General features: G+C 34.1%; 1 protein-coding gene across 5 annotated transcripts in view; it reads right to left on the bottom strand.

Moving 5' to 3' along the window:
- The window catches only part of ptpn13 (protein tyrosine phosphatase non-receptor type 13), a 101,832-nt gene that overhangs the window by 22,695 nt on the left and 60,352 nt on the right, over positions 1 to 18,785 (bottom strand). For 3 of the 5 annotated variants that reach the window (XM_051093463.1, XM_051093465.1, XM_051093467.1), the window contains exons 9-22: positions 16,513 to 16,603; positions 15,156 to 15,354; positions 13,868 to 13,942; positions 13,609 to 13,783; positions 12,924 to 13,074; positions 11,435 to 11,573; positions 11,029 to 11,181; positions 10,484 to 10,666; positions 10,185 to 10,347; positions 8,962 to 9,325; positions 5,453 to 5,559; positions 3,250 to 3,309; positions 983 to 1,072; positions 418 to 525 (exon numbers count right to left, since the gene is read on the bottom strand). In XM_051093463.1, coding sequence (XP_050949420.1) covers positions 418 to 525; positions 983 to 1,072; positions 3,250 to 3,309; positions 5,453 to 5,559; positions 8,962 to 9,325; positions 10,185 to 10,347; positions 10,484 to 10,666; positions 11,029 to 11,181; positions 11,435 to 11,573; positions 12,924 to 13,074; positions 13,609 to 13,783; positions 13,868 to 13,942; positions 15,156 to 15,354; positions 16,513 to 16,603 — 2,058 coding nt within the window. The remainder of the gene's footprint in view (positions 1 to 417; positions 526 to 982; positions 1,073 to 3,249; positions 3,310 to 5,452; positions 5,560 to 8,961; positions 9,326 to 10,184; positions 10,348 to 10,483; positions 10,667 to 11,028; positions 11,182 to 11,434; positions 11,574 to 12,923; positions 13,075 to 13,608; positions 13,784 to 13,867; positions 13,943 to 15,155; positions 15,355 to 16,512; positions 16,604 to 18,785) is intronic. The other 2 variants (XM_051093464.1, XM_051093468.1) reach the window with 1 other exon arrangement.

Below are 18,785 nucleotides of genomic sequence, written 5' to 3'. Positions count from 1 at the left end.
CAAAATATGAATAAGCACTACAAGTATCTTAATTATACTAAAATAACACTGTTCTGGAATCACTGACAGTGTTAGTAAGTTCTGGAATCATTTTAATCACTCCGAATGATTCTAGAATCCTTTGAACAAATTGACAGTCAGGATTCTAGAATTATATACAGAGTTCTAAACAATTCCAAAAATTCAAGATTTGTTCAAAGTGTTCTGGAATTCGTGCCAATTTAAAGAGTTCTTGGTGTCGTTAAATACATTCTACAATTACTTAAACCATTAAGGATCATTTAAAACATACAAGAATGATTTTTTGTATGTTTCTGTAAAAACGTTCACTATAACCATTCGAAGAGTCCTGAAACCAGTTTAAAGTGTTCCAATTATTCTGAATTATTCTCGCCACTCTTCTTTCCATTTTCATACCTGGTTTCAGACAGCCGTTGATATCTGCTGGTCCACCTGGTGTGATGGAGCTGATGATGGTGCCGAGGTCCTGACGGCCAGAATTCTCTCCGCCTACGACCTGAAAGCCTGAGCGCAACACAAACCACACACTTCATTTTATTGTACCTTGCTACAAGAAGGCAAACATCCAAAGAGTCATACTGTCTTACTGAAACTGTCATTTGGGCTTATACTAAACAAATTTCTCTTATCAATGAGGCCAAATAAGACATTTCAGTGCAAGTCATCATCTGAGGTGGATGTAAAACACATTCTCTCTGCTGGAGTGGGATTCATTAATCACTGTGTGTGAGCAGTGAGGACTGCCAGACCTCTGCACTATATCACACTTCGCTTTATTCCTGTCAGAGGTGAGTATGTGTGTGTGTGTACGTGTGAGAGAGAGAGAGAGAGAAAGAGAGAGAGGGAGTGTGTGTGTCCTGTCCTGATAATCCAGCTGTTTAACAGCATTTCTGTGTCAGTGCAGGTCCATTTTAACTGGACATTTGAACCTGGCTCTGCAGCAGAGGGTCTTGTTACTCACCCAGCCCGTACTTGACGTCTTTCTTCAGATTTACAGTCTGTATCTCTCGCTCCGGGGAGGGTAAGGCATGTACTTTCTTCTTCAGGGAATCTGTGGGTGGGAAATACCAGAGGGGAAGAGGTCTGGGTTTTAAAACAAAGTGTGTGCACTCGTGCATAAACACACTTTGAGAACTTAGAGAAGGTTAATGCAAAAAACACAATTTAAAAATTAAAATCCTATTCATAAATGTACATTTTCAACATGAAAAAAAAAAAAAAAAAAAAAAAAAAAGTAATATATTTAATTTCATATTTTTTTCAATAATTTTTAATTATTAATTTTGTTTCTATTTTATCACTTTTTGTTTCCATTTTAATTTTAGTTATAGTCTTAATTATGTTTTGGTTTACATTTACATTATTATTTCAGTTAACATTTTTTATTTCAATTAATCAATTTTTGAAGCTTTTTAAATTTAAGTTAAATTTAATTAACTTTTTTTACTATTTTATATACATAGATCTTTATAAACATTTGGTAAAACAGAAAATGATGTCATCTCATTCAGATATGATTTAAAAAAAAAATAAAATATTTTAAAAATATAAAATAATAAAAAAATAATTATACATGGCTTACAAAATATGTATATTTGGAAAAATTTGCTTTTTTAATTGTTTAAATACAAAACAGTTAGAAAATACTGCATTTATTCAATAAGTTTATTTTTTAGTTAGTTTTTTTATCAATTTGTTAAAAGATAGCTTTTTATATTTAATTTCAGTTAATATTTATTTGATTTCAAGTAATGAAAACTTTCTGATGCTCTTTATATACATTTAGCAAAAAAAAAAAATGTAGTCATCTCATTCAGATGTAATTTTTTGTATTTAAAAAAATAAATAATTATACATAACTTAGAAAATAAATATGTATATTTGAAAAAGTTCTATTTTTTAGTTGTTAGAAAATAATGCATACATCTGTACTGTTATGTTGTGTTTTTTAGTAGTTTGTTTTTAATATTTATATAGTTTTTTTTATTAATTTGTTAAAAAAAATAAAAACATTTCAGTTAATGTCTATTTTATTTCAAGTAATATAGATAGATCTGACTCTTTATATACATAAAATTATTATTATTATTTTTACTATTTTATATATAGATCTGACTCTTTATGCACATTTAGTAAAAAAGAAAATGTAAAAATATATAAATTGCATTTAATTTGTTTTTAATCAATTTGTTTAAAAATAAAACTTTTTTATTTCAAGCAATCAAAACTTTTTAATACTTTTTAACCATATTTTAAGATTAAATTTATATATTTCATATATACATATATATTTTCTATTTTACTAAATATGTATAAAGAGTTTAATGTGTAAAAAAATGTTAATTATATATAATATATAATTAACATTTTTTACACATTTAATTCTTTATACACATTTAGTAAAATAGAAAATGTAAAAAAAAAAACTTTCAGTTTTTAAAAAATATATATAATTATTTGACATACGTGCGTGTGTATATGTATATATATATATATTTGTTTTTAAAAATATAATACTTGCACATAACTTACAAAATAAGCATGCATATTTGAAAAATGTTGCTTTTTTAATTGATCAAATACATAATAGTAAGGAAATACTCTATATATCTGTGCTGTAACAAGTTAAACTGGGAAGAGCTAGCAAAATCAGGCTAACGCTTGCTCTGTGTGTTTGTTTTGGTATTAAACATATCAGACACATGCACAGCTTTCCATAAGCTGGGCTAATCTTTCATAACTAGTGTCTTGGTGCTAAGGGACGGCATTATGTTTGGCCCAGCTCTGATGTGCTATACAAACAGCCGTGGCCAGCAGCTCATTCTCGAGGATGAGGGAGATTAGCCCACAGCACAGCCGTATATCGGAGCTGCTAAAAACGCACAGCTTAGCGAAGCAGAATGCATCTGAGCCAGAGACGGACGCCAATGGAACTTGAGCCAAGTGTGTGTGCGAGAAAGAAGTGCATTTGAAAAGATGTTCTCCATGCCATGTAAAACACCAGAAAAGACATAGCAATCTGGAGCATGTTGGATTTGGCAAGTTCTCGTCAGACTTTGGGTAAACGTAAAGTTCACTGTTTGTGTTTCAGGGCCAGACCAGGACATGACATTTCCTACCAACTTTCAGGACTTACTAAATCTGACCACTGAAAAGAAACAGATGACAGGGAGAAAAGCGCATAGAGCTGTGCTGTGCTACACAAAGTTAAACGATTATATAGCGTACCAGTGATACCTATGGAGGAGGCAGGAGTAGAGGGCACTCCAGAGCTGTGCATGCTCACACCTGTGGATCAAAAAAAAAAAAAAAAAAAAAAATTCATTAGACCAGCAAAACTTTATCAACTATTAAAGATAACTATAAAAAGAGAAATCAAGTCTAATATTCTAAAAATTACCTTCCATGTGCCATTTTCAAAATTAAGCATTATTTTTAATGCATAATGCACACTGTTTTGTATTTCTTTCCCAATATATTAGTCCCCTCTCAATCTTAGCCACTGCGTTTCATTAGTTTTCTATATTACGTTTTATAGTTTGCCTCTGATTAGATGAGTAAAACATGATATTATTTGTCCATTATTCGTAAATATCTGTCAATTTCAGAAATGTTTTTTTTAATGAATAAACTGATTTATGCTTTTTTTTTTATGTGGCGCCAATTACATTCCTAGTGTCATTTTCAAAATAAATCAAATGCATAATGCACATCTTTTGTATTTTTTTCCAGTACATTAATGCCTCAATCTTAGCCACTGTGTTTCATTTGCCTTTTATATTATATTTTACATAACTGATAGTTTGCCTCTGATTGGATGAGTAAAACATAATTTTTCTAAATATTTGTAAATATTTGTCAATTTCAATTTTTTTTTTTTTTTCAATGAATAAATTGTTTTTTTGTTTTCATTTTTATTCTATTATTATTATTATTATCATCATCACTATTATTATTCATTTAATTTAATTTATGTGGCACCAATTACCTTCCTTGTGTCATTTTCAAAAAGCAGTATTTTTAATGTATAAGGCACATTTTTTGTATCTTATTCCAATACATTAATACCTCAATCTTAGCCACAGTGCGTTTCATTTGCTTCATTTGCATTTTTAATGAAAAAAAAATTAATGTTTTTATTTTTTATTTATTTATTTATTTATTTATTTATTTATTTATGTGGCAACAAATACCTTCATTGTGTAATATTTCTATGTATTAAAAATATTTTAATCTTTATTTTTTACATATCTTTATTTTTTCCCCAAATACAATGCCCTCTCAATCTTAGCCATTGTGTTTTATTGCCTTTACTTTACTTTACTTTACTTTTTTACTTTACTTTACTTTACTTTACTTTACATGGCACTCCTAGAGCAGGTCAGTAAGATATATATATATATATATATATATATATATATATATTTTTTTTTTTTTTTTTTGGAAAGAAATTAATACTTCTATTCAGCAAGGAAATATTGATCTTTACGGTTGAAAATTAACAGACAATTCATGCATAATGTAACAAAAAAATAAATATTGTTCTTTTGACCTCTATATTCATTCCTGCTGCTGAAAAATTAGCTTTGCATCACAGGAATAAATACATTTTTTAAATATATCAAATTAGAAAACAGTTATTTTAAAGTGAAATAATATTTCTCAACATTTTTAAATGTTTTCAATATTTGTGTTTAAACAAATGCAGTTAAAAAAGTTTAAAATAACTGTGTTTTCATTTAGGAACTGATTTAATCATGGTGTTACATACCAAAACAAAGAGACTGAAAATCAAAATAATTTTGTACGTCACCCAGAAAGGTGCAAATTTATGTGCACCAAAAGACCAAAAGATTGCACAATAAAACCAAGAACAAGCATGAGGAAAATAAACAATTCTTTAGACAATTCTTTACCATGGTAAAATCCCTGTGACATACACCCTGTCAGTATAACATCAACCATGACCACTGAAAACCAACATCAGCCAAACGCTGACAGTGGCTTTTAAATTATATAAAGGCCTGTATTATTCCCTGACACATAGAAAAGCAATGATGCATGTACAGCCACATAAATTCCCACTGTAATCTCTTTATGGCATCTCTCTACATGCGGAGGAAGATGTTGAAAGGATTTGGGCTGCTGCAGCTCTCTGATCTGACAAGCGGCTGATGGGATGAAATGGAGAGGTAAAATGAAAAGCTCAGTGAGGGAACAGGGAGAGAGCTGTTAAAAAGATAAAACGAAAGCGGCAGACAGCGGCCGACTCCGCGGAGAGACGCACAGACAGATTCCGCCCACAGACTATCAGAAGAAAGAGACTACAAAGTAAGGACGTTATAGACCACGAAAGAGCATTCAAAAGCAGAAAGACACATTCTTCGTGGAGTTAAGAAAGAAACAGCCGGTTGCGTCTCGTTGTCCTCACCTACGACATACGCCTGTCCCGTGTCCTCACAGGAGGAAGAGTCAGACTCTTTCTTCAAGCTTTTAGGGCTCCAGCGGGGACTGTCATCGACCGTGGTGCTGAACACACTGATGTTGCAAGGAAAAAAGAAAATAATAATGAAACCAGCGCCAAGGAAATTACTTCCAGCAGCAGAGTGGAATAAATGCAATTATTTTCATTTTCTGATCAATCCATACTACTCCTAGAGTTAGGAACTCAAAATTATATACTCAATTCATAAAAATGCACTTGATTACAATCTTCTAAATCAAGACTTCAGCCGCCGAGCACTGTTCCTGCGAGCATGCATTACACCATGGAGTCTAAAACATTTCAATTATCTTCACAGGAATATTAAAACATTTCCAAACATGTGCAAACACAGTTTTGACTACCGCTCTCACATGCACAGCGACTGTCTGTCTCCCATGAGAGCTGATTAATACTGTTGGCCCCAGGCAGCTCAGTACCAAGCTGACAGAGCAACAGAGAAATGCAGAACAGGACAGTGTGACAGGAGTAAAGACATTAAAACGCAAACTGTAGACGAGCAGTGAAACAGGTATAAAAAACTAAAAGCAGCTGAGAAAGATAGTGGGATGAGTATAAAGATGTAAGACGGTAGATACTAAAAAGTATCGCGATACCCTGCTTTTAAAAACGGTACAGTTCTGCATTTTACTAGTAGCGGTACTTTAAGAATGCATTATAATAAGAGCCGTATTTCTGCGTGTCTGTGTTAGTGAATGGCATAGGCGCGCAGCTTTGTTTACTGCACACATACGCGCAACGCTCACTGTGTTTTCAGCCTTTGCCACCTAAATATACGAGTACATTAACACATGAACATAATCTCTAGAACTGCTCTAAGAGTCGATTCATGAGCATTTTACAGTTTTTTTGCGGAAACTATCATCAAGTCCCTAAAGGTCTTGACAGCATCCCGTCAAAATAAAAGTCAGAAATATATTAATATATTACTTAACGTAAAGATAGTACTACCACTACTAATAAAAATAATGTTTAAGGAATTTTTACCAGAAAATTGTAAATACACAACATTTCTGAAAAAAAGAAATAAATAGCCTATAATAAATTAATTCTTTATCAAATCTAATTATCCTTTATAAATTCATTAGACATGCTTTTGATTATTAAAATGTAATGAAACAATTAAAATAGAATCCAGAAAATTAATGGAAAACAGATTCACAAACAAAACTGAATTTGAGAAAATGTATAAAACGTTATTTCATAGGGCCTTAAAAACATGTAATTTTGTAGTTTCATGATTTCAAACATTTAGACATATATAATTTTTTTTTTTTTAAATGTAACCATTAAAATAGAGTCTAGAAAAATTAAAATGGAATTTAGGAGAAAAATAAAAAATTTCATAGGGCCCTCTTTATTTAACTTGTGTATGTGTTTTATTGTAATTGTCCTTAGTTTGTTACTTGCATCTAGGTTCTTATTATTAATAACAAAGATAAAATAACAAAAATGATTTATGACATGATATAAATTGTTGTTGTGAAATAAAATTACTATATCATGAAATAAGATTTGGTTTTATACTTTAAGCTAACTTACCAATATAGCAAAGGTGCAATGATATTACGCAGCAGTCAACTCTGCCGGCTGCAACTCTGCATCTACACAAATTTAGTGCCGGTCACTTTCAGGTGCTGCGTAATATCATTGCACCTGCTGCACCCATTGTACGGCAGCAAAGTTCCTTGATTATTACGCCGGAATGAGAGTATAGTTCCTAGCCATATCAGCCTAGAAAAATCACAACTTTTCATTTTCCGTCAGTCTTAGTACACAGTGTAACTACAGAAGAGCTTTAAATAGGAAAAATGTCGTCATTATATATGGTCAGTATATACGGTATAATCAGATTCAATGATTTATGCTAAGCTATGCTAAAAGTGCTACCGCCAGACCCGGAGATCGGCTAAATGGATTCGAAAACGGTAAAACTGAACTGTTTAACTCTAGAGGAGTTGGACAATGAGTCTATTTTCAAAAAAAGTGGAGTGTACTCATAAAGTACAGCAAAACAGGAGAGTGAGACAGGTGTAAAGACCTTATCAGACAAACTACAGGAGTGAGAGAAGTGTAAAGAAATTACAAGACAAGCAGGAGAAAAAGACAAGTGTGAATACATAAGACAAAACATCTGCAGAGCAGGAGACTGAGACAATTTTAAATATAAGAGAAACCATGTCAGAGCTAGAGAGCAAGACAGGTGTAAAGATATTGTTAAAAAAAATCACTCAGGACAGAAGTGTGAGACAGGAAAATAGAGGTTAGGACAAGTAAAAAGAAAAAAGACAAACTGTATGGATCAGGAGTGAGACGGGGACAGAGACATCATAAACTACAGCAAAAAAGTATAGTGAGACAGGTTTAAAGACACCTTAAAATAAGCGTAAAATGAGTGTAAAGATTTACAAAGACTGCAGCCAAGCAGACTGAGTTATTCTCTATTTGAGAATACAAAACAAACTACTCACAAGACAAACTACACAAGGTAGTTTGTAAAATAGCAGTGCAAGAAAATAAAAACACGTATGTAGTTGTACGAATACAGCAGCAGATCAAAAGACTGAGACAGTTTTAAAGGAATAAGAGAAACCATGTCAGAGCTAGAGAGTGAGATGTAAATATATAGAGAGAGTGAGACAGGGACAAAGACGTCATAAAACAAACTACCACAGAAAGGGATAGTAAGACAGCTGTAAAGACTTTGTAAAAATAAAGATTTTCAAAAGACACTGAATGCAGAACGGCACTACGAGTTTGAATGAGCTTACGAAAATGAGACAGGTGTAAAGACATTATTTACAAGACAAACTATCGGAGGAGACAGACATAAAACTATTGTAAAATAGCATACAAGACGAGGAGATTGAGACAGTTTTAAAGAAATAAGAGAACCATGTCAGAGCTAGAGAGTGAGACAGGTGTAAAGATTTTGTAAACTGAAGAACAAAAAATTGGTACAAAAGATATAAAACAGGAGAGCCATTTGACCGTGACCGTGGACCACAAAACCAGTCATAATTTTCATAATAACAGTCAATAATTTGAAAAACCTGGAATCTGAGGGTGCAAAAAAAAATAAAATAAAAATCTAATATTGAGAAAATCACCTTTAAAGTTGTCTAAATTAATTTAATAATTAAGTTTTTATATATTTACGGTAGAATTTTTACAAAGTATCTTCATGGAACATGATCTTTACATAATATCCTAATGATTTTTGGCATAAAAGAAAAATCAATCATTTTGACCTATTCAATGTATTGTTGGCTACTGCTACAAATATACCCATGCTAATTAAGACTGGTTTTGTGTTCCAGAGTCACATATAAGACAAACTACAGGTGAGTGACGAGATGAGAATAGGCACTTTGTGAACAAGACAAGATTGCAACAGTCATTTGTTATGTAAAGATACATTTGCATGTATCCCTCACCCTTCCTGCTGTCTGGCAACAGCGATGGAGCCCGTGTCGGAGCTTGCACGTTGATGTGTTGATGCAATTACTTGCGATCGTGCCATGCTGCTCTGTGATTGGCTACTGAAAGGGACCATCCTATGCTCTGGTGACTCAGGCAGCTGACCCAGGTTATGATGGGAACGACTCTTCATTCTGGGATTGGAGCTGCTGCTGAACCCCGGATAAGGGGGCTCGGGTGGAACCGAGATCCGACTCGAACTCTTGCTGAGGGAGACCTCAGAGTAAGACATCCTCTTGAAGAGTTCAGGGTCAGTGCTGGGGGACAGACTAACTGCACCCATCCCATCAGAGTACTGTAGACTGCTCAAAGGAGAGTTCTCTGCAGGGGAAAAAAGACAAAGATGGTAAAAGACATGGAAAGTTCAACAAGCCAAAATCTAGTGAATTTTACACAACCAAGAAAGTTCTACAATACTTGAAACTTTTAGTTTAATGCCAATTCTTCAAATGCAGCCTAAGGAGAAGAGGCCTTTTAGAACACTTCCCAATTTTCTCTCAAATGAGCTTTTCCTTGCCATTTTCTCATTTTGTTTAATATCTAAAAGTTTAACTCTTCTATTCCGCCTGAAACTAAAAGCTGTTTTCTCTTTGATGCAAATATTTCTGAATTATGGAAATTAAACATCAAAAGTCCTCAAGTGGTCCTCCTACTTCTGTCTTTAAAATTATGTTCTCGTCTTAGAGGAAAATTTTCTTTTTTCTTTTATACAGAGCAAATAATAAGAATAAGTATTTGATTTCTCTATCATACATGTGACTCTCGACCACAAGACCAGACTTAAGGGTCAATTTTGTGAAATTGAGATTTATACAATGATGTGTTATTTGTTAGGATAGGACAATATTTGGCTGAGATGCAACTATTTGAAAATCTGGAATCTGAGGGTGCAAAAAATCAAAATATTGAGAAAATGGCCTATAAAGTTGTCCAAATGAAGTTCTTAGCAATGCATATTACTAACCAAAAATTAAGCTTTAATATATTTATGATAGGAAATTTACAAAATATCTTCATGGAACATGATCTTTACTTCATATCCTAATGATTTTTGGCATAAAAGAAGAATCGATCATTTTGACCCATACAATGTATTTTTGGCTATTGCTACAAATACACCCGTGCTTCTTAACACTGGTTTTATATATTTATTTATGCATTTATTTATTTATTTTCTTACCCAGGTCCTGTAGTTCTTGGTTGTTCTGTCTGGCTTTCATGTGCAGGTGAAATTTGTATTGGGCTGAGCACAGGTGCAGCAGATACTGGCAGGTCTTTTGACTATCTGTCTGAAACAAATGTTTGATCCCATCCGAAGTGTTCTGCAAGCAAATCTTCTTTTTCTACCATAAAGAAACACAGACAAATGATCCCATGTAGAAACAGCCTGAAGCTGAACTTCGTTGACGTTTTCTGGGAAACTCCAGCACAGCCATGTGATTTCCACTAAATGTAAACATGCAAATTTAAACATTTTACCGTGAAAGAGATCTTCTTGGTATCCCTCCAGGGGAACCTTAGCACAGGGGTTCGATTTCCATTCAGGACTTCAAAGATGAGGACACCCTTTGAGTAAATGCCCAGCATGATGCCCGTCAGCGATCTCTTCTCTGGAAGCACGCGATGGAAGTGAACTCCATATTCCGGCAGTCTCTGGCACACCTTTACATAATGGAGAAATGACGAGACTGATCTAATCGCATGCAGACTACAACAACGGCTATTAGGAAAGGAAATCGAACTGAATCAAAATAATTAAAGTCCATTTATTCACAATTATTGACTGCACTTATCTCGTTAGGAAAAGAAACAATTCACATCTGTGAATGTGTACAACCAAGTTCCAAGAACAACTTTTGGTCTTGTGACTGCTCAGATTTAAAAAAGCTGTAATCAAGTGTATCTGAGAAAAAACAGACTGCAGCAATCTACATTTATTGAAGTCGATTACGGAAGTTTGGCAAATCAGGAAGCTCTGCCTAGAATCACACTGAAGGATTGATGTGTTTTGTTTAGTTTCTGACCTTGAGGAACTCAAGTTCAGCCTCCTGCTCTGAAGCGTTGTAGTATGAGCTGTGGAGTTTGGGTAGCTCTTCTTTAATGGTGGTCTGATCGAACTTATCCAGAACCGAAGCCGGAAGGTAGTGCTCTGTTCGGAAATAGGTCTTTCCATGGAGCTGATGGAACACAGAGGAGAAAACATACACTTAGGTGCTAAGTAAGATGATAAGATGGTCAAGATAATCTCTCGCTTTTTTTATATTTTAAAAATTTCACAAAAATCTTAATTCGTATTCTACATACAATAAACTTTCAGTGGTGCTAGTAGAATATGGAATTCAATTAATTAAATTTAATTTAATTTAACTTAAAAATAAAATAAAATTAAATTAAATTAAATTTCCTCTATTTTTCTGATGTGGTTTGTACCTCAGTCTGATAGTCCCCAAACTCTGCCTGCAGTGCCAGAGACGCCAAGATCATGGCATTTTCCAGGTCACAGCGTACCCGCTCCTCTAGTATATCTTTCCGCAGCTGCAAGTAGTACTGGTGTTTGGTCATCATGTGTCTATATAAAACAATGTCAAATAATTAATTTGAGTTAACTGAATAATACATATAACATACATGCATAAACAAACAATCGTTCTAATCTATGGAGTCAGAAAGACTTTGTGTTTGATTTTTTTTTTTTTTTATTTAACACATGTAACATTTAAATTGATCAAATGTGACGGTAAAGAATTTTAAATTCTTACACTGTTACAATTTTTCAAATAAATGCTGTTCTTTTTAATTTTCTTGCATGAATGCAGAAAAATTTTTTACAGTTTCCATAATATCAAGTAGCACTGAGAAAAGTAGCAAACCGTTTTCAACATTGATAACAATAACGGTTTCTTGAGAATGGCTGAAAATTCAGCTCTGCCATCACAGGAATAAAGTGCATTTTTAAATATTACAGCAGTAAATGGTTTTGATTGTAAATCTTTTAGACCGCAAACTTTTGAACGATAATGTGTATATATGTGACCCTAGACCACAAAACCAGTCTTAAGTATCACAGGTTTATTGTAGCAATAGCCAAAAAATACATTGTATGGGTCAAAATTATCGAATTTTCTTTTATGCCAGAAATCATTAGGATATTAAGTAAGATCATGTTCCATGAAGATATTTTGTAAGTTTCTTACCGTAAATATATCAAAACTTAATATGCATTGCTAAGAATTTCATTTGGACAACTTTAAAGGTGATTTTCTCAATATTTAGATTTTTTTGCACCTTCAGATTCCAAATTTTCATATAGTTGTATCTCGGCCAAATATTGTCCTATCCTAACAAACCATACATCAATGGAAAGCTTATTTATTCAGATGATGTATAAATCTATACATTTCAAAAACTGACTTGTATGACTGGTTTTGTAGTCCAGGGTCACATATATGCTTTTAAATATTTATTCATATGACAGCACTTCTTGTGTATGAAATACACTTGAATACAAAACAGTAAATCGAACCTAACACTGAACACCAGCACATGTTTGGGCATGTGTGAGCAAACAAAGTCTAAATTGATGTTGCCAAAGGTGGATGAAGCAAGAAAATGTTCTAACCAAAATATAGTTTTTTTTAAGCCATTTGAAACTATTTCCTTAAAAATTTTTGTTACAGCAACATAATTGACACCCACTGTGAACTGGTGTATATTTTCTTTGTGGTGGCCTAACAAGAGGAACACATCACCACATGAAATGAAAATTGTGGAAAAAGGATTTGGCTTTCTAGCTACATTTCTGACAGTAACGATTGCAATGATTTAATCCCTTATTTCACAATTCATAGAAAAAGCTACCAAGAAAGAAACTACATTTTTGGACTCTGATTACGATGTCAGACAGCCTCTAAGCTCTTACTGTATCAGACTGACATCATCCTGAAAGAACTTGATACGCAGAAACAGATTAAAATTGACATCCGTCTTCTTTTTCCTCGGGTCATCCTTCCAACCGTCAGGCGCCACCTTTGAAAGCTTGGCATCAGGTTCGACGAAGAAAAACTCGTCATCTAAAAAAAGGCAAGCAGAAAGAAAGATAAACAGATTATGCTAAAGGATTTCAATGCAACATAACAAGTAAAGCAGCCTTTGGCATGGGAGGCATGAGTCAGAGGACTTAATGAACCATCTGTGGACACAAACCACCCGTGTCCATTAGAGGACTCACGCAGGGGAAGCGTGTCAGGAAGAGAACAACAGAGTTATATATTCTGTCGTATTTACACACTTCATAATCAAATAACTCTGTTTACCTGAACACAAACCCGTATTGTACGCTGTAATAAATCGTTCTGTTGACTTTACGGAAATTCTTTCCAAGTACCATTCAAGAGAGGAAATTAAAGTGAAGGAGTAATGAGATCTTAATAAATTCAGCATGGTGCTTTCATTCAGATTTAACAAATAACAACGAAACACCAAACTGGGTAGGAAATTTCATTTCTCACAAACAAAACCAGACAGATCAGACAGAAGGGTATACAAAATACTAATGGGGGCAGAAAGGTAGACAATATCAGTTTAAAAAAGATGTTTTCATCAACCTTTAAGGTAGGCGAGACTGAATAGATGCTGCTCCACCAGTCCAATGTGGGCTATGACCATGTCCAAAACATCCTTACAGACCGCCTTCACATCGCAACACAGGTCCAACTTCTGCCCGTTCAGTAAGACCACCCCCACCTTCCTCTGACTCTCCTCCACCTTCCCACGCTTGTTCTGTCGAAACACATGCAAAAACAATAAATGCATACATATACAAAAATATATAGCAGTATAAAGCAAGCAGATTAGTTGTCTTACCATTATGGACGAAGGAACGGTTAAAACCACAGCTGGCTCGCTGCTCATCCTCACAAACTCAGGGCCAAACAAATTCTACAACAAGAACAAACACGTTTTTAAAACATTTTACCGTTAAACTAAATTTTATTAACAATGTAAAGTGATTCTGCTTTCTCATTCAGAAAAGCTCTATATTTTACAATGTAAAATGTATAATTTTAAGCCAAACCAAATTCTGTTGCATCATTCACACTATAAATTGCATAAACTGAATTCAATCTGAATTAAGTTGTTTATTTCTTCAGCCTTGCATCATTCATGCTAAAACATACTTTAAGTATGTACAAATTCAGCTGGACATTGCATGGGATTACTTAACGCCAGTTATAGTGTGAATAGTGCAAAGTTAAAGTGAATTCAGCATGGATTATTTTATTTACAATGTAATATGCATAAAGTGAACTATATCTGAATTGAATGCACTTTAAGTATATTCTATCTAAATTCAGTTAAACTGGATTGCTTAACTTGCATAATCTGAACTGAATCTGAATTTAGACTGAATTTGGTTGATCTTAATTTCTGTAGCTTTACATTATTCATGTGAAAACTCGCATAAATGAGCATTCAGTTGAACATGATCACTTCATAAAAGTTATAGTGTGAATGACATATCTGAAGTGAATCCATCTGAATCTATATAATCTGCATGATTTTCTTTGGATTATTCATAATGTAATATGCATAAAGTGAGTTCAGTTAAACTTGATTACTTTATCCTTTGTCAGTACCACTGTAACTTGCCTAAACTGAATTGAATCTGAATTCAGTTGACTTTAATTTCTGTAGCTTCACATCAGTCATGTTAAAACCTGCATAAACAAGCATTTAGTTGAATGTAATCACTTCATGAAAGTTATAGTGTGAATGACACATATCTGAAGTGAATCCACATGATCTGGATGACATTTTCTTTGGATTATTCATTATGTAAAATGCATAAAGTGAATTCAATCTGAATTCAGTTAAACTGGATTTCTTTATCCCTTGTCATTAACACTGTAACTTGCCTAAACTGAATTGAAACTGAATTCAATTGACCTTAATTTATGTAGCTTTACATTAATCATGTTAAAACCTGCATAAATTAGCATTTAGTTTATGTAATCACTTCCTAAAACTTATAGTGTGAATGACACATATCTGTGAATATATCTGAATCTACTTTGTCATACTTCATCTTTTGTCATCAACACTTTAATCTGTATAATCTGAATTCAGTCTGAATTCAGATACACTGCATTACTTTAGATTTTCGTGGATGGAGGCCTGCTTCCAAAGGACTGCTGTGAAGGGGCTCCGCCAGGTCCAGTATGGAGGCACGGGGGTCTTCGCCAGGATAGACAGAGGCTCTAGACAGCCTGGCCTGGAGCCTGTGCAACTCTTCCTGGCGCTGGATCAGAAGTTCTGTGCCCGACAGCTCATCCTGACCCGCCTCAAAAAGTCTGGACACAAGGCAAAACCAGGAAGGTGTTTGTGAGTGTAGTAATTCATGCATTTTCACTGCTTGTCTTGCACATACAACAGGGTGGAACAGACAACTATGAGCATGAAGCATTGTATTACGTCAGGACACTGGCATGCCACCCAATGGCAGAGCCAGATGGTTGCTGTGGGAGACCCATGGCTGGTTCTTCGCCTTGGGCATCCCTCAGGGAATCAATTACTGAACTCTGCCCCAAAACCTGCTCTACACAACGGCAGCACCTGGCAACCATTGTTATGACCGCATCACTGCCAACATCTACTGCAAGGAAGAGCAGTAGTGGGTAGTTCACCTGGTTAACCAGCAGGGGGAGGAGTAGAATCACTGACTCAATGAGAAATACATTAGGTGGGAGTTTTTACAGTATTTACACTGACTTTTGGAGGTTTGCCAGAGAAAATAAGAATAAAATGCAACAAAAGCTGCTGGGAGATCACTGGAAAAGCTGTTAATGGCAAAGTACGAGGGAAAACAGTGGGATATCAAAGTGCAAAGTATCTTACATAAACTGGCCTTATGATTATCACAATAGCGATGACATAATTTATATGCTCATTTTATATCATTTTTCCATGTGTTTATAAGCAGCACACTTTATCTGTAATCTGAATAACACACAGACAGAACTTAAGAGTTGTATTAGCGAGGACATATATTGTGTACTGTAACTCCCACAGAAACCTGTTGACATGTAATTGTCATGGGCTTATTTATGAGAGTTCATTATATTCTATTATAATTATTATAATTATAAATGCTACACACTAATCCATACCTTACTCTTAAGAGCAAGAAAAAATATTTACATCACTTTCACCTTTGAGGATGTCCCCATAGGGAGGTTTTGTGCTGTTTGTGTCATTTCTGGGGACAAATTTGTCCCCAAAGTACAAGTATGTGAGCCACACACACACAGACACAGAGCTGCGGTTTTTGTAACCAGAACTAAACTTGAACAGGATGAGAGGAAATGAACTCAGGAAGGGTTTAGATTATCATTAACTTGGGCTGGGGTTCACAACCACAAAGGACCTCAAAAACGGTTGAGTACAGACAGGATGTGCATGATTGATCAACACAAAGCAGGAAACATCAGAGAAAAAAAAAAAAAGAATACCTGTGTCTCTGTGCACTGCTGAGCGAAATGGCGTCATGCTCTGACAGGCCGACCTGGGAGCTGTATCGCCTCAAATCTTCTGGCTTCTTAGCTGTTTGTGTACAAAAGAAAAATGTGAAATGAATGCATGTAAAGTATGTGCCTGGCACGGTACAGTAATATACAAATAATAACATTTTTAATGTCCCCCATATGAAACGGACGGTCAGCCATGAGTGAATTCAAATGACATTCATCTGAAGTGCTAAAATGTCCACAGTATTATGAGATGTTATGTGTATTGTGTATGTGTATTATGTTCATATTAAAGATTAAAATTTTATTTTGGTAAAAATAACTTAAACCAGCATAATTTAGGATATCATTCTGACCAGAGTAAAATTCGACCCAGACAGTGCAGATTACTTACAAATGGTAATCCATTACTGATCACCAATTACATAATGAAAATAGTAACAATCTGTTGGATTACACACATTAGGTAATGTGTATTTTTTTTTAAATCATTTTAGAATACTTCTGACCTAATTAAAGAAAAAGAAAATAAAAGAAAATATCTTCCACTCATTGTTATCAACATCAAATAGTGCATTTAACATTAGATTACGCCAAATTGGAGTTCATGAGGTGATGAAAAGCTAATAATTAATTAAAATCATAATATATCTAATTAAACTAATTGTGTGGCCTTTCCATTTTCTGTGTAATCATAGTCACCTGATTATAATAAGACTTTCCAAATATATATAAGCAGTGGGATTTTCTTAGAAAGGATGCAATCATGTAATCTATACATAAAAAGTAACTTTAAACTCATTATGAGAGCTTTAAAGGGGACATCTAAGGCAAAAATGTACATATACATAGTGTTTGCATATGAATGCATGTTAGCAGTGTGTGAACACGGCTCCTTTTTTTAATTGTAAAAAACCTAAACGGTCTTAATTATCAAGTCGTTGTGATTTTCTGAGCAGTATGATGTCATACTGCTCAAGCCCCGGCCCACTGATTGACTGTCCCGTGTTAGCATATTTCCGCCATCAGCCAGTTGTATACTGTCCGCCATATTTTTCCGTGCTCAAGCCGCTGTAGCGACAACAATGTCTCGTAAGCATTGCAGGAGGTTTGTAGTTGGATGTAAAAGAAAACATAAGAGTATTCATTTTCTCCTGACATTTTGTTAAAACATTAGTTTTGTGTTTGATGGTAACATGTCACAGGATACACAAAAAATGGAAGAGAGGGTGGGGTGACCAGCAGCTCATTATCATTTAAAGAGACATGCACCGAAACGGGCCGCTGTGAACAGAGCTGTTTTTGACAAGGTAAAAAGGGTGTTTTACATGACCATTGAAGAATTTTAACCAAAGTAAGTTACAGACATTTCATGAAGACCATAAAGAATCACACCAACTCGTGGAAAACAGGCATCTGATGTCCCCTTTGAAATGCAATGTAATCTAATTACAAGTACTTAATTTTTGGAATCTGATTAAGTAATCCAGATTACATGTAATCAGTTACTATCAAACACTGGATCTACAAATACTTTATACACCTGATGTGTTAAAAATAGGGCTGTCAGTTTAACGCTTTAACCTAATTAATTAGTTATGAAAAATAATGCTATTAAAATATTTTAACGCAGTTAACGAACTGGCCCTGGCCCCCAGACCTGTACATCATCTTATATTTCATATTGTTGACTGTTGACTAATATGCAAGGCAACAACTCCACAAATGCAGTTAGGCCCTAAAATTCAAGACAGTGGTGCAAAAAATGCCCCTGTATGTGTTTTGTCTTATATTTATGTATACCATGTATCATACAGGCAGCAATTTGTGCTGATTTTTTCCTGATCTATCACAAGCTTATATGTGATTTTATACAACAGTTCAGTAAATAAGAAAATTATATTGTGTTATAATTTAAATATAATATTGTGTGTTTTTGCTCAATTTTGCAGAGAACATATTACCTTTGAAGCCATAGCAGAATTGTTATGCATCTCAGATTTAGTTTTCTTATTTAGAGTATCATTTCATTAAAACAAACAAACAAAAAAAAGAATAAAAATAAAAACATTAAAGGGATAGTTCACCAAAACAAATGTAATCACCCTCATGTCATTTCAAACCTTTCTTTTGTAGAACATGAAAGAAGACTGTTGGTAACAAAGCTGTTTTGGTTACCAATGATTTTCATTGTATGAACAAAAAAACTAGTCTGATGTTTCTCAAACGAACTATCTTCCATAGTTTTGTTTGTTGAA

The sequence above is a fragment of the Labeo rohita genome, chromosome 21, assembly GCF_022985175.1.
Source record: "Labeo rohita strain BAU-BD-2019 chromosome 21, IGBB_LRoh.1.0, whole genome shotgun sequence".
Lineage (NCBI taxonomy): Eukaryota > Metazoa > Chordata > Actinopteri > Cypriniformes > Cyprinidae > Labeo > Labeo rohita.
Note: the sequence above shows the minus strand (reverse complement) of the source record. Positions and strands in the feature narration are given on the sequence as shown.